The following is a 16,134-nucleotide window of genomic DNA, read 5'->3' on the forward strand; positions in this document are numbered from 1 at the left end:
AGACGCTCAACCGCTGAGCCACCCAGGTGTCCCTAATTTGGCATATTTTAATGTTGATTGCAGGTTAGAAAGATATTTTGCATATATTGAGTTAAAATAAATTGTTAAATTGATTCCACCTGTTTTTCCCTCTTTTTTTCTTAATGTGGCCATTGGAACATTTAAAATACACGGTTTGTATTACATTTCTAGTGACCAGTGCTGGGTTATAGCTTATAGGCCTTCCTCAACCAGGGATCCAGGAGAAAGTCAAACCTGTTGTTTCTCATTTTAATTCAAATTCCAGCAGTCTTTTTCTTCTCTTTGCTGTAATGATGGCTGTTGGTTTAAGATACATATTGCTAAGCTTCTAGAAAGTTTGTTTTGTTCTTTTTAAAGATTTAATTGAGAGAGAGAGAGAGCACGCAAGCACAAGCGCCTGCGTGTGAGTGTGGAAGGGGTAGAGGGCAAGGGAGAGAGAGAATCTCAAGCAGACTCCACACACAGCACAGAGCCTGATACGGGGCTCCATCTCATGACCCTGAGATCATGACCTGAGCCAAAATCAAGAGTCAGCTGCCACCCAGGGGCCTCTGTTTTTTTTTCTTTTTAAAATAAATCTCAAGTGAATGTTACATTTTTCTATGTACCTTTTAGTATCTGAGAGGATTGTATAACATTTTTCTTTTTTGATTTATTGATATGCTGTTCTGATGTTAATCGTCTTCAAAGTATTAGCTTATTCTTGTATTTCTTAGACAAACCTTGTAGGTCATATGGATCATTCTTTTTTCCCCTATCATTCTGTATTTTGCTAGGTGTCAGGGTTTGGGGCTTCTTCCCATTACTTTTTGTGCTCTGGCATAAATTCTTTAGCGTAAGAATTAGGTGTTCTTTAAAAGTCTGAGAGTGCTCACTGGTAAAATCATGTGGCCCTGGAACCTCTGAGTTAACTTTTCCAGTTTCTGACATGGTGTTTAGCATACTCACCAGACATAGAAAAGTTTTAGTTGGCCAATAAATGGAAGGCATTGCGAAGTCTAGATCCAAGCCCGTGTCTTCCCATGAAGCAGGTACTTCCAGAAATTTCATTTTGCATTCCCAGCAGTGTTCAGGATGACCCTGTGGAATGTGGAGATCCAGATTAAGAAGGATTCAGTTGTACTAGGAAACGTGATTCCAGAAATCAAACTGCTGTGGAAATAGTGAACAGCAGATGAGATGCCATGGAAAACCAAAGCAGGATGAAAGGACAAGCTAAAATCTTCTAGAACTCAGAGGGAAACCCACAGGGAACAGTGAGGATGGATTGTTTTTATGAGGTGTTGTGTGTGTTGTGGGAACTCTGCAAAAGGAGGGATGGGGAGATGTGAGGAGGTGTAATGGGGACAATAGCAGGATGTGGAGCCACAGACATGGCAGCAGCTCATTTTGGGTTGAGCGAGCAAGTGTGTGTGCACGTGTGTGTGCCCTGCGCCTGTGCGTGGGGCGTGGCCACAACCCTGCAGACAGAGGCTCTCTGTGGTTTAGCATCCAAGCTTCTGAGACTGACAGACCTGGGTTTGAGTGTTGGCTCTCATGCTGATCATATATATATATGAGGATTTCCAACTAGGCTTCTCTGTCTTTATCTGCAAAATGGAGCAGGTACAGTACTTACCTCCCTGACTTGTGAGGATTCACTGAGCAATGGATAAGCAGATGTGCAATGATTGACGTTGTACGTGGCACTTAGTAAGTGCCCAGTGAATATTAGTTGTTCTTAGGGTCCTTATTATTGACCGAGTGTAAACTCCAATTTTCTCTGGGTTTTAGGCTAATGAATGGTTTACATTTCTTCTACGGGCTTTTGTGTGTTGTCCAGGTTTTCGGTCATGACCATTTACTGGGTCCCTAATCAACAAAGCCAAAGTGTATTGTTTTTTAAAAGTGAACATCTGAATGCTATTACTTAGAAAAAGCATTCCCCAAGAATACGGAGAAAGGGAATGGAGCACAGTCCCCAGCGTAAGAGTAGAGAAGGACCGGGTGGTCCCATGGGCCTTGTATCAGGCTTGGAAATTTGGGTGAGCCGAGCTGCCAGTGGCTGCTGTCCATTCTGTTCACTGGGGCCCTCCCTTTGTCACATGGATGGGAGGCTGGCTGTTCACAGGGTTGCAGTTGGCTTCTGCCCTGCGGTGACAGCTGGTTCTAATTGTGCAGAGCTGCACAGTACTAGGCTGGAAAGGGAATGTTTTGGGAAATTTGCATCATCTTTATGATCCTAAATCTACATGTCTCCCAAGCAGACAGTAGTTTGAGGATTCGAAGAAACAGTAGTGGTTGTGAGCTGTTATTTTGTAGAAATCAATAGGACCGAAAACTGAGAAAGAATGAATTACTCATTTGGTGATCTCTGCCCCCCCCCCCCCGCCCCCAGACACATACTCTGATGCCACAGAAGGTGCCCATTTGTCCGCAGTGATTCTTTCCTCATCTTGTGGTTTGTCCAGCCAGGGATCTGAAGCCTGAAGCCTCCTGGAGGCCCTCATGTTCATCTCTCCTGGGGCTCTGCCTCTTCCTTTTTCTTCCTTTCCTCCATACACACAGCCCTTCACAGGTGTTTATGATCAATTCCTTCAGTGAATTGACCTCCCATGAGAACATTATATCCTGCATATGAGATTATAGTACATAGTAGACTGTAGTCTAGCAGACTAGCACTTGATGGGTCTGTACCCACTCTCTTGCTCACGTTGTCAGGGCAGTGAGACCTGCCTAACATATGTGACGCCTTGGGAGCTACTTCTGCGCAATCCCTCCACTGCCTCCCATCCCACTTGATAAAATCCAGTCCTTACTTGCCCTTAAGGCTGGACTGTGACCTGGCCTCCCACCCATTGCCTTTCATACCACCTCTCCTCCTACTGCTCCACTCCAGCCGCATTGGCCACCTTGCTGTTCTCAGCCCAGCCCCTGCTTTGGTCTCTTCCTTCGTATCACCCACTTCTTCTCTAGGCTGGGAGCCTGCTGGAGTCCCACATGAGGCCTGCTACTCTGTCCTGGCTTTGGTGAGGACAGGCTTATGCTACTACTATCACTGACTACATGTGTGGCCTGGGCAAACTAATTCTTCTGCTTGTTAGTTGCTTGCTTGCTTGCTTGCTTTCTTTCTTTCTTTCTTTCTTTCTTTCTTTCTTTCTTTTCTTTCTTTCTTTTCTTTCTTTTCTTTCTTTCTTAGATTTTATTTATTTCACACACACACACACACACACACACACACACACACACACACACACACGCAGCATAAGCAGGAAGAGCAGGAGAGGGAGGAGCAGGCTCCCGGCTGAGCAGAGAGCTGGATATGGGGCTCGACCTCAAGACCCTGGGATCATGACCTGAACCAAAGGCAGATGCTCAACTGACTGAACCACCCAAGCACCCCTGCTTTTCATTTAGTAGCTGGAAGTGGTAGCAAGCACACCTGTGCTGAGGGTCTTGTGAGGATGATGCAAGATGGCACGTGTTAGGTGTTAGCACAGCTCCTGGCACAAAGTTGGTAGTCAGTAAATCTTGCTTTTGCTTATCTGGCCAGCCCTTGGCCCTCATCCCAGGCATGGCTGGGAGTCCCACTGCCCAGGGACTGCTCTTCTGGCCATTATCCCCATCAGACTCCAGGATCTCTCCTGGCCTGGATCATCTGCCTCTGCTCCCACCTCCTGTATGCTGCTGTGCGTTCTTTTATTTATTTAAGAAACACATTGAAAATACTTAGAATGTATCAAGCATTATGCTAAACAATGGACAGATATCACCTAATTTATTCCTTATACCTGCTCTGTGAGAGAGGTAGGTGCTGCCGTTGCCAGTTTTCAGGTGAGCAAGGTCAGACCCTGGGAGTGGAAGAGACTTGCCTAGGATTTCAGAGTTAGCTGGTTGCAGGCCAGCTCCAGTCCATATCTGACTCCTTAATGCCTGGGCTCCGTGGTCTCTCATTTTTCAACCCTGTGCCCTCCCTTGTTCCCTCCTGAGACCAGAGCCAGCCCCACTGCTGGGTTCCAGGTGGGAGGTCCCCATGGAGGACCTGTCATTCCTACCTCCAGCCCCAGAATCCCTACTTCCACACCAGGAGTATGTGCATGTCACACACCTTGGCTACTGTGGCTTCCTCGAGGGTGACAGGCCTGAAAGTCCCTGAAGGACATGGCAGCCACTCTATCATTTGTCTGTTCTTAACCATGTCACTAGAGTCTAGGCCCTAAAATGTCTTACTCCTTAGTCAGACCCCACCCCTAACCCCGAAACTGGCACTGTCTTCCTTGACTGCTTCAGTGGGTCACCTACTTGCTGGGGTGTCTTTAGAACTCCTTTGACTGTCCCACCAGTTCTTCTGCAGATTATTCCAGATGGTAGAATGAGAGGACTGGGGAGAAGCATGGAGGGTAGAGGAGGGAGAAAGGTCACCATTGAGCAAAATTGGTGACATGGTGCCATTGGCTGGTGGTACCCTGATGGTACTCTATGAAGTCAGATTTAGTGACCTTTCCTTAAAGTGATGCATGTTCTATGTGGACATGTTTTAGGAACATGATTCGGAAAAGATTGCAGTCAGAATCAAGCCCATGTGTGGAAGGGCCATGTGTTGGCACCAACTCTCTATGGTCTGGATCCTCTGATCCTGGATCCTAGAGGGAGGACTTGTCCCACTCCTCCAGTCTCCTCTTCTTTGGCCTTACCTCACTGACCCCAGACATGGTCAAAGTCAGGCTTTTCTCAGGCATCTGACTCCTAAACCCCTACGCACAAAGCTGGCCCTGGTGGGGGGTGTTCCTGGCAGTATGGCCCCAAGAAGCTAGCAGGGAGAGCTGAAAGCAGTGTTGACTCTTGCTGTCACCTAGGAATGCTTGCATTAAGAAAAAGTTGATTTTGTATCGGTTAGAAATTGTTTCCCAGTTTCTTTGTAACATTCTCCTTTGACTGTTGGAATGAGTGTCTAAATGAATCTCATGCCATTACATGTTTTTGTTTAAGGCAGCTGGTCAGACTCCTTTTGGTTCTGGGCCCGCTGATGTTGAGGGTTCCTGTGGGGTCCCAACGAGGGTGTGGCCAGGAAGTGGCTGAATATCCTGGTCTGGAGCTCAGGAGAGAGACCTGGGCTGGGCACAGACATGCGGTTGAAGCCTTGGCAGTATATGTGGTCTTCTGGGGAGGAGTATGGACATAGAACGGTACAGAAGAAGACTGTGGACAGATTTAGGTGGAAGTAGGGAAAGTGCCAGAACGGGAAAAAGCAATCAGAAGATAAGACTGAGAATGGCAGTCATGAGAAGGCAGAAGACAACCAGAGAACACAATGCTGAAGGCAAGGACTAGGAGCTGGAGTAGGCAGTGGCTGTGCAGCGGGGAGGCTGTCACCAGTGGAGGACTTTGCAGTGTCACTGGAGCAGGGAGTGAGGAAGGAGGTGGAGAGGGAAACAGTGCTAACAGCCCTTTCAGAAAATTCATCGGGAAGGAGAAGAAAGAGCAGGAGCCCAGAGAAGCCTAGAGGCCTGGAAATGTGTTTCACCATGACTGATGTTGTTATTACTATCATCCTATTACTAACATTCATGGAGAGGGAAGGGAGTGAAGGTGCAGAGGGGAGAGGGGGCATGAGGGCAAGGCTTCTGAACAGGGCAAGGGATGGGATCCAGTGGCCAAGAGGAGAGCAGATCCCCCAGAGAAAAGGGCCTCTCTTCCAATGAAGCCAAGGAAGGGAGAAGATGCCGGTGAATTTGCATATTTGGTGGCAGAAAGTTTTCTTCTCACAGCTTCTATTTTCTCCCTGCTGAAGCCAGGGAGCATCCACATAACCAACTAGAGGCCCCAGAAGAAGCTGGCAAAGGATTGTACAGGCTCGTACTCTTTCATGTCCAGTTGACCTCAGCAGACAACTCAAAGCCAAGGACAGACTGGGCCAGATCAGGGCCTGGTGCCCTTGGGAGGGGGTGTGTGGCAGCCTAGGGACAGCTGAGTGGCTCACCCAGGATGCAGGGCCACCAGTCTCAGCCCAGCCCTTTGTCTCCTTCTAGAACCATCCCGTCTCCTCTGGTCAATTTTAACTTAATAATACTCAGATCAGTTCCATAGCATAGACCTTTTTTAGGCATTAGTGACTGGAAGAGTTTTGTTCTATTACTTCACATTTTCCAAACCCACTTCACACAGATGGAATCTCTTGTAATCCTATAAGGCCAAACACAGAAGAGGAAGAGTGCCAAGGAGGTTGGGCCCAGGACTTGTTTTAGTGCAGATAGAATGACCTTATTTCTTTTGACATCCTGATAAATCTTTCTGCCCTGAATTTGGGAGATTTCAACACTGACGAATGCTCATACTCCATTCATTCAACAAATGTTGCTTGACATCTGCTGTGAGCCAGACCTGTGACCTGCGTGTCACCTCCTCTGCCAGGCTTTACCTCTTTGAATCTCTGCCACCAGTCTGTGGAGTTGATTTCAGTGGCCCTATTCCATCTGCAATGAAACCAGTGCCAGCAGAGGTTAACTTGCCTGGGATAACCTAGGAAGTAGGTTGCCGGGCTGGGATTCAGAGCAGGGTCTTCTGGCTCTTAATGCCTTTGCTCCTTCCATTTCATGAAAGAACCCCTCAAACATAATGTTTTACTCTGTTGAGGCTTTAATTTTAAATGTTACGTGACTCTCAGTGCGAAAGGTTCTTTAGGGAATTGTCAAAACCCAAGAAGTATATAAAGAATTTATGAATCAGGGTCTTAGAAATGTTCTAATCAAATAAATATAGGGCAGATGTATTAAGTACTTGCTTTGGTTCCTAATAAGCTCATGACATCAGCAAAGTGAGAGAGAATTACTAATAGATTTTGTTAATAATCTAAGATCACAATGAGAGCGTGGTGTGGGGGAAAGAAGAGGGTGTTTTGAGCTCATGCTGAGTCTGACAGCAGTGTGACCCTGGGAAGGGAAAGGGGATAACTTTTACTGAGTACTTGTTCTGTGCTGTGTGCTGTGCATATCTTAATCTCATTTAATCATCATATTGAGCTTCATAGATAAATACAGTATCATGCCCATTTTAAAACATGAAAATTGAGATTCTGAGAAGATTGTTTCCGAGAAGATCATGCAGCTGGAATGTGGAGGCTGGGATAGGGCTGGGTCTAATTCTAAATTGGATTACAGACTCTTAATTAAATGTGTACACATAAAATGGGTATGTACACATACATATGTGTATATAACTTTTGCTGTTTATTAAAGAATTCAGGGAAAAAACCAAGAGCAACTGTCAGCTAGAGATTGGGGAGCAATCATGCCCCAGTCCTTGCTTGCCAGATTTATGAATTCTCTTTTCTATCTGATTATAGCCCATACCTTTCCAGGACTGGTTTTAGGATCCACAATTAAACTTGGAAAGGGCAGTGATACACATTTGCAAAAACAATTGAAGTCTATTCTAAAGGGGAAGAGAAGTCAGTGTAACTGAGGCAGGTCCAGTACACATTTTCTAGGACAAGGAGAATCATGGTAAACAGGTAAAGCCTACATCTCAAAGAGGTTCACACCTACTTTTGAAAAAGAAACAGGATCAAGGTATTCCTTTAAGAGGAAGAATCCTGAGCCTCCTTCCTTTTTTTCTAAATGGAAGTGGTAAGAGTGGTGTGAGATGAAAGGTGATGTGCTGAGGCCAGCTTGGACTGTTATGCCAGGGGCTCTTGATGAATGGTAGCACAAGTTAGCGTCCTTGTCATTACTATTACTTGGAGTCTACACTGAAGGTGTGAAGGACTTGGCAGGGTCAAGGGTGATCATGTTTTCCATGTGGGTGACCAGAAGGAAAACGGTGCATTTGCAAAAGGGAGGCAGCTGGAAAGGGAGTTGTGTATGCACAGCCTCTGCTTGATTGCCGAGTGCTCTCAGGTCCAGGCCATCGGATCTTGTATCCTGAGCTTCCATCGCCTCCAGCCAGGCTTCACACAGCGCCCGCTCCTCTGTAGCTTATAGTTGGGTCCTGAGAAGCATTTGAAGGGCATGGCACTTGAGCATAGCAGCTCAGCCAACAGATTTTGTCTCTGGACATTCCGACTACCCTCCCTGACTTCCTAGTAGACCCTTGTTCCAGCTGGTGGGCAGCTGGCTCTCACTAAAGACCTTATTAAAATTCCAGATGTGTAGCAAAAAAAAATGTTAATAATAGCAAAGCCTGATATGAATTAAAAGGAAGGCTTATAACTCAGGGGGCAGAGAACTTTAGTCTGCCTCCTTTCTTCCATTCTTTGCCAGGACTCCCAAGCCACAGGCTGACCACACTGGACATTGCAGTAGTAATGGGTTTTTCCTGCTTCTCTTACACATTCCAAGTCATCCTGGTAGAGTGCTCCTGTTAGCTCCTTTGGGTAGGAACCAGCCTCACTGATAAATAAAATTTAGGTAATTTGATGACTCAGATTGTAACGTTAAACCTGCTGTAAAAGAAGAGACAAGGCCCCTGAAGAAGATGTTCAGGGGAACCTCTCCTTCTGCTTCACTGTTGGTTGTATGAGATAGAGGAGGGGCCAACTTTGGGAAAGGGTGTGAAGTAATACCAGAAGCTTCTCTGACTGCAGTGGGCTTGGGCCAGAATGTTCTCTGATTCCAGGAATGGAGGATGTCACGTGGCCGATGAGCTCTAAGATCCTTTAGCCATATTTTAATTTTAAGTTCACTTGGGGGGATGAATCCTGCTAGCTAACACATCATGCCCTCTCTCAGTTTGCTTTGAGGACTTCTGGTCCCAGGGTTGCTGGCAGAGAAGCAGTTTATGGTTAAGAATATTTTGGCACAATCAGGGAAATACAAATCAAAACCACAATGAGATACCACCTCACACCAGTGAGAATGGGGAAAATTAACAAGGCAGGAAACAACAAATATTGGAGAGGATGTAGAGAAAGGGGAACCCTCTTGCACTGTTGGTGGGAATGTGAACTGGTGCAGCCACTCTGGAAAACTGTATGGAGGTTCCTCAAAGAGTTAAAAATAGATCTGCCCTACGACCCAGCAATTGCACTGCTGGGGATTTACCCCAAAGATACAGATGTAGTGAAACGCCGGGACACCTGCACCCCGATGTTTATAGCAGCAATGTCCACAGTATCCAAACTATGGAAGGAGCCTCGGTGTCCATCAAAAGATGAATGGATAAAGAAGATGTGGTATATGTATACAATGGAATATTACTCAGCCATTAGAAACGACAAATACCCACCAGTTGCTTCGATGTGGATGGAACTGGAGGGTATTATGCTGAATGAAATAATAAGTCAGTTGGAGAAAGACAAACATTATATGGTCTCATTCATTTGGGGAATATATAAAAAATAGTGAAAGGGAATAAAGGGGAAAGGAGAAAAAATGAGTGGGAAATATCAGAAAGGGAGACAGAACATGAGAGACTCCTAATCCTGAGAAATGAACAAGGGGTGGTAGAAAGGGAGGTGGGCGGGGGGTGGGGGTGACTAGGTGACGGGCACTGAGGGGGGCACTTGATGGGATGAGCACTGGGTGTTATGCTATATGTTGGCAAATTGAACTTCAATAAAAAATAAAAAATAATAAAAAAATATTGAAAAGAATCTCATGACAAAAACCTTAAAATGAAGGGAAAGTCAGATCCCATAATAGAGGGGAAAAGTCTTTGTGTGACTGTTTCCTAAGAATTAAAGTTACTCCAGCTTCAAAAAAAAAAATATTTTGGCACAGAAGTCCTCTGAGAAATGTGGCTGGGGTTATGGAGAAAAGTATCCCACTTCCAATCTTCACCTTTGAGGGCTCTCGGGCTGCACCTCCATCCACAGATCAGCCCTTCTCTCCAGAGGAGGAGAACCCTCACCCACCCTGGTGAAGATATGAATGGTTCTTCCCCATGTCTGTTTCCACATTCCAATTAGATGCTTCTGGTGTGTTCTGCATCTGATTAGAAAGAATCACCGTTGACATTCACTCTGTGCTTCCTAGGAACTTGCCAGCTGTGGATGGAGTAAGAAGGAGAAACATAGTCTCGCCCCCAATGTTGTGGCCTTTACCCGGAGGTTTAACCAGGTAAGCAATACTCCTTGCATGTGCCTGAGCAGGTGGTACTCTTGTCCCCTGTGGGTTGGGCAGCCTGCCAGGGTTCAATCCTAGGTGTCACGCCCCAGGTCCAAACCCCTCTTCCCAAACTACCCCTCCCATCAGTCCTTTCACAGAGTCCTTTTTCATAGCAGGTGGAACTGAATAGATCTTTCCTGGGTTTAAAGCACTCCATTGGCTTCTACTTCCACCTAAGCTAAGGCTCAAGCACCTCGATTGCTCTGCAAGTGGGTCTGGTTTCTGTCCACTCCTCTAGCTCCATCTCTTGTCCCTTCCCCTCTTCCATCCTAGCTGGCCTTACTTCTCTTCCCTGATATGCCAGGCCCCCAGCTGTGCTGTCCTCTCAGCTCAGAATTCTTCCTCCCTTTTCACTCCCAGCCTGATCAGCCTGAATGTCACTTCTACGGGGAGTCACTTCTCTCACTTTCCATGACTCCCTAGCTTGTGTGAGGTCTCACTGTTGTGCATTACCTCCCTGCACCCTGTGCTTCTGTCCCCATGTGGCCTGTGCTCACCTGTGCTCATTCTGTGGGACTCTGTCATTTCTCCCTTCCATGCTAATATGTGGGCTCTATCTTGTTCACCACTGTGCATCCCACCACTTTGCCTAATGTCAGGCATATAATAGACCCTCAGTAAATTGGGCTGTCCCTCAATGGGGCCTCCCTGCTCTGAAGTGCCAGGCACTATGCATCACCACTGGCCAGCCCTCTCCAGGCTTCCAGCCTTCTCCTTGGCTACCACTCAAGGATGGGGAGAGCCTCAGACAGGCACCAGCTTTTCATCTGAAGATCAAGACTGCGGTTAGCATTATCGTTATAATAGGAACTAAGAAGGGCCTAAATGCATCTGGAGTAAGGGCTGCTGCATACAGTTTTGAAAAGAGAAGTTCTGAAGCCTTTTGTTTCTTTTTTCTTTCTTTTCAAAATTGTCCTTTTCAACCAAGCTTAGGCTTTAAAAAATAAAACAGATGTGTACACGCTACCAGAGGATTCACAGTTTCCTTTGCAAAACTATTTGATGGGGAGCCAGCCCAGTCCCACCTCTGACCAGCCACAGCCCTCCTGGAGGAGGGTTACTGGGGGCTCTGATGTAATCTGCATTGTACGCAGAGGCCAGGTCAACTTGTCAGAGGGTGGTGCAGCTTGTCCCGTGAACAATTGCATTGTGTCCAGATAAGACCAAGTGGGTGAAGTGAGCCAGAAGGGAAGTTGCATTTTCCCAAACAGAATGCTTTAAGAAATGGTCTGGTTGCCAACCTGTCAGCTACTCAGAGTGAATAGCTTCTGGACACAGCCCTTGTAGCTCTGTAGCTCTGGTTTGAAAACTGGCCAGTGGCCAGCCATGGTCAGCACTGGGGCTGCTTTCTCTGAAATGAACTGATTGGCATCCTTTCCTGGCAGACTTTTATATGTGAGAACAAGGCTCCCCATCAGACTCCAGGTAAAGGAAAGCAGGTCAGTTACCTTTCTGAGCCTCAGTTTTTTTATCTGTAAATGAGAATAATACTATGGCTAACCATGCACATTCACTGTGGAAATTAAGTGAAGTGTATATGAAGAACTCTTAGCATGGTATCTGGCATGTAGTAAACATCCTAATGTTTTTGGGGAAAATAAGAGGGAACGTGAAGACCAGCTGATTAGAGGGAGGTTGCCAGCAGATTTGAGGCTTCTTGTGGCCAAACCAGAAACCTGGTGGACAGTGTTGCAGTCAGACTCAGTGAGCTTGCCTGTTTTGCTGTGACCTCAGTCCCTTGGGATTTGTTCATATTACTCATAGAGGGATGGAAGGGCCTGGCCAAGTTTCATCACAATACACTGAGTGTGTATTATGGACCAGACTTGTATCTCAGCACCAAGGAGTTCACCATAGAGCACAGAAGTGCTCAGCCTTTTTTGGATCACATGTTCTTTTGAGAATTTGGCTATATATACATATATATGAATGTGCCCCCAGATAATGCAGAGATATATAAATCTGCGTTTAATTTTAGTGGGTTCAAGTGCTCACTCCCCAAAATTTGTGCATGAACACTTGAGGGATCTGTGAACAATAGCCTGAGAAGCTGTGGTCGCAGAGAATCACATCTGAGTTCTCATCTTAGTCCTACAACTTACTAGTTGTCCCATCTTTAATTGTCTTTTGACATCCCACCTTATTTATAAAATGGGAAGAATAATTCTAAGTGGTTTTTGAAGATTAAATGAGAATTGTGGATGTAAAGGATTTGGCCCATCACTTGACACATAGTAAATAATTACCATTAGCTTAAAAAAAAAAAAGAGTGCAGAGTAGTAGGAGCTCTGAGCTAAAAGACACTGAGGCCTGTGACTGATGGCAGCAGAGTTGGAATTGTGTCCTGAAGATGCTGAAGAATTAGGGAAAGATGAGGAGTGAATTGGGAGAACTTGGTTCTGGTCTAGACTCTGCTGCTAGATCTGTTTGAGGCCTTGGGCAAGTCTCTTCCTCTCTTTGGGTCTCAGGACCCTTGTATACTAATCAAGATTGAGTAGGGCCAAAGGTCCCCAATGTTTTGCCCCAGAGAACTGCTTTAACCTTCCTCATGGATTCATATGTATATATACACATATACATATACCTATATATTATATGTATATGTACATATATATACACATATACACACATTTATACATACATATACATACATATACATATATACACATATACATACATACATATATACCCATACACACATACACACACATATGTATATGCTTCCTAATGACTGAAACCCTGACCAAACTTGCCTGAGCACTAAAGGGAACTTAATGGCTTACATAACAAAGACCAGGGAGAGATTAAACCTCACATATTGCTAGGGTGCTTGGACAGCACTAGCTGGCCTTGGCTTTGTTCTATCTCTAAGTTCTACTTTCCTCTGTACTGGCTCTCTTCTTGGGCATCTTCCTCCTCTGTGGCTGCAAGATGGCTGCCAGCAGGTCCTGGCTCACATCCTATTCTGAGGGCAGAAAAGTCCTGCCTCGTTTTCAGTACCTCTGTCATCTGATGTTCAGTTGTTCTAAGTTGTGTCCCATCCTGTTCATCCTGGTTAATCACCCTGACCAGGAACACACAAGGCTCTGGTTGGCCAGATCTTAGAAACAACCCTTCTCGTGGAACTAGGTGGTGGGGGGCCTAGGCCACATGGGCTGAGAATGGAGGAATGGTAGTTTCTCAAGGAACTAAGATCTCCGCAAATTGCGAATAGAGGGGAACTTCTTCAACTTGATAAAGGACATCTACAAAAATTCTATAAGCAACATCATGCTTGTAAGACATTCATGATTTCCCGCTAAGATTGGGAACAAGGCAAGGATGTGCTCTCTCAACACTTCTATTCAACATTGATCTGGAAGTCTTGGTTAGTGCAGTAAGATAAAATTTTAAAAATTGAAGATATACAGTTTGAAAAGGAAGAAATAAAACTGACTTTACTCACAGATGACATGATTGTGTAGAAAATCTCAAAGAAATCTGTAAAAATAAAAAAATTCCTGGAACTAATAACTGTATAGCAAGGTTGTAGGACACAAGATCAATATATAAAAGCTTTCCTATATATAAGCAATGAAGAATTGAAATTTGAAATAGAAATGCCCCCCGCCCCATTTACCACTGCACACACATGCAAAACAAATGCTTAGGTATAAATATAACAGAGTATATATATAGGTTCTATATGTGGAAAGCCACAAAACACTGATGAAAGAAATCAAAGTATACTGAAATATATAGAGAGATATTCCATCTTCATAGATTAGAAGACTTAATATTAAGATGTCAGTTCTTCCCAACTTCATGTATAGAGTGAAGTAATCCCAATCAAAATCCTGTCAGGCTATTTTATAAATATCAAGAACTGATTCTCAAATTTATGTGGAAAGACTAAAGACAGAATAACCAACAAAATACTGAAAAATAACAAAGTTGGGGAATTTACTCTACCTGATTTCAACACTGACAGTAATCAAGATAACATGGTACTGACAAAAGAAAAGACCACCCAGGGCAGTGGAACAGAATAATGAGCCAAGAAATAGACCCACACGGATATAGGAAACTCATCTTTCCCAAACTCATGAGGGCATTCATTGGAGGAAGGGTAATTTCTTTGACAAAATGGTACTGGGACAATTGGAACATTTTTTATGTATGGAAAAAAATGGACCTAGACACAGACAATAGATCTTTCATAAAAATTAACTCAGAATGGATCATAAAACTAAATATAGAAGGTAAAATTATAAAACGTATAGGAGAAAGCATAGAAGAAAATCTACATGACCTTTGGTGATGAGTTATTAGATGTAACACCGAAAGTATAATCCATGAAAGAAGAAACTGATGAGTTAGACTTCACTGAAAGTAGAAATTTCTACTCTGCAAAAGATGCTGGTAATAAAATTAAAAGATGAAGCCCAGCCTGGGGAAATATTTGCAGGACACCTATCTGATAAAAGAATTGTATCCAAAATAGACTCTTTAAAGTCAATGAGAAGAAAATAACCCAATTAAAAAATGGGCAGAAAATCTGGATACCTCACCAAGGAAGTACAAATAGCAATAAAGATGAAAAGATGCTCAGCGTCATTTGTCACTGGGGAAATGCAAAACACTATGTATCTGTTAGGATAGCTAAAAAAAAAACAAACAGTGGCAGTACCAGTTGCTGGCAAGTATCTGGAGCAACACAAACTCTTGTTCATTATTGGTGGGAATCCAGAATGGTAAAATCCAGCAGTTGCACTCCTAGATATTTATCCAGCTTCTTAGAAATCTTACGTCTACGCGCGCGCGCGCGCACACACACACACACACACATAACAGCTTTATTCATCATTGTCAAATACCAAAAGTAAGATGTCCTTCAATAGACAAACTGGTAAATCATACAGTGGAAGAGTATTCATCAAAAAAAAAAGGGGGAAAAAAAGCCCTCAAGCTATATAAAGACACGGATGAATCTTAAATGTTTTTTACTAAGTGAAAGAAACCAGTCTGAAAAGGTGACATATGTATGATTACCTCCACCACCCTCCTTCCTCCCCACCCCCCTAGCATTCCCCCCCCCCCCCCCAGCATTTTAAAGACATTCTGGGAAATGTAAAAACATTTTTGGAAAAGGTAAAACTCCAGAGATGATAAACAGATCTATCGGTTGTTGCCGGCATTTTGAAAAGGGGAGAGCATTAAGTAGTGAAGCACAGAGGATTTCTTAGGGTGGTGAAACTATTCTGTATAATATTGTATGATACATAGTGTTGTTGGACACATGACACTATCATTTGTGGAAACCCATAGAACTTTACAGCACCAAGAGTAAACTTTAGTATATGCAAATTTAAAAAATTATTGTGGAAATTAAGGAATCCTAGAGTGGAAAGCAGAACATAACAAAAAAATCTAACCGTATTATAAATGTGTGAAATAACATCACTGAAGAAGGTGAGGGGAAAGGTGCTGACCTAAGTAACTTTGCAAATGAATGGAGCCTATAAGACAAAAGACAAAAGGAACTATGTATAAGCTCTCTTCTCTAGTTAATATAGTTCTTTCCCCAGGGCATTGGTTAACAATTCTGAAGCCCTTATACACGAATACTAGAATTTGAACAATTTAGGAAATGGATGGCAGAATGTAAGACCCATGTTTTTCAATGTTGGAATGGAAAGTTACAGACAAGCAAGGGTAGAAAGCTAAGACATCAATATGAATTCATATTTATTTTAATATAGATACAGGTGGTTACAAACAAATTTTATAGATACATATATGCACATGGATTAATATATATACACACCTGTGCGTGCCTGCACACACACATGCACACACATATTACCTTGCTCTGCCAACCAAGACGACCTAGAAACAGTGGCAGCTCAGTAGTAATAAGCACACTCAGCACCCAGATCTCGGTTTCTAATACCATACTGTAATAAAAGGGACCATGGCTCCTTGGAGAAATGGCTGGTTTAGTACTGGGGTAATAGCATCTTAATGAGCTAGTAGTGGTACCAGAAAATAA

General features: G+C 44.0%; 1 protein-coding gene across 12 annotated transcripts in view; it reads left to right on the top strand.

The window, feature by feature from the left end:
• RALGPS1 (Ral GEF with PH domain and SH3 binding motif 1) overlaps positions 1-16,134 on the top strand; it is a 294,614-nt gene that overhangs the window by 95,557 nt on the left and 182,923 nt on the right. For all 12 annotated transcript variants that reach the window (XM_072777971.1, XM_072777977.1, XM_072777976.1 and 9 more), the window contains one exon: positions 9,972-10,055. In XM_072777971.1, coding sequence (XP_072634072.1) covers positions 9,972-10,055 — 84 coding nt within the window. The remainder of the gene's footprint in view (positions 1-9,971; positions 10,056-16,134) is intronic.

Source organism: Canis lupus, chromosome 16 (genome assembly GCF_048164855.1).
Source record: "Canis lupus baileyi chromosome 16, mCanLup2.hap1, whole genome shotgun sequence".
NCBI classification, from domain to species: Eukaryota; Metazoa; Chordata; class Mammalia; order Carnivora; family Canidae; genus Canis; species Canis lupus.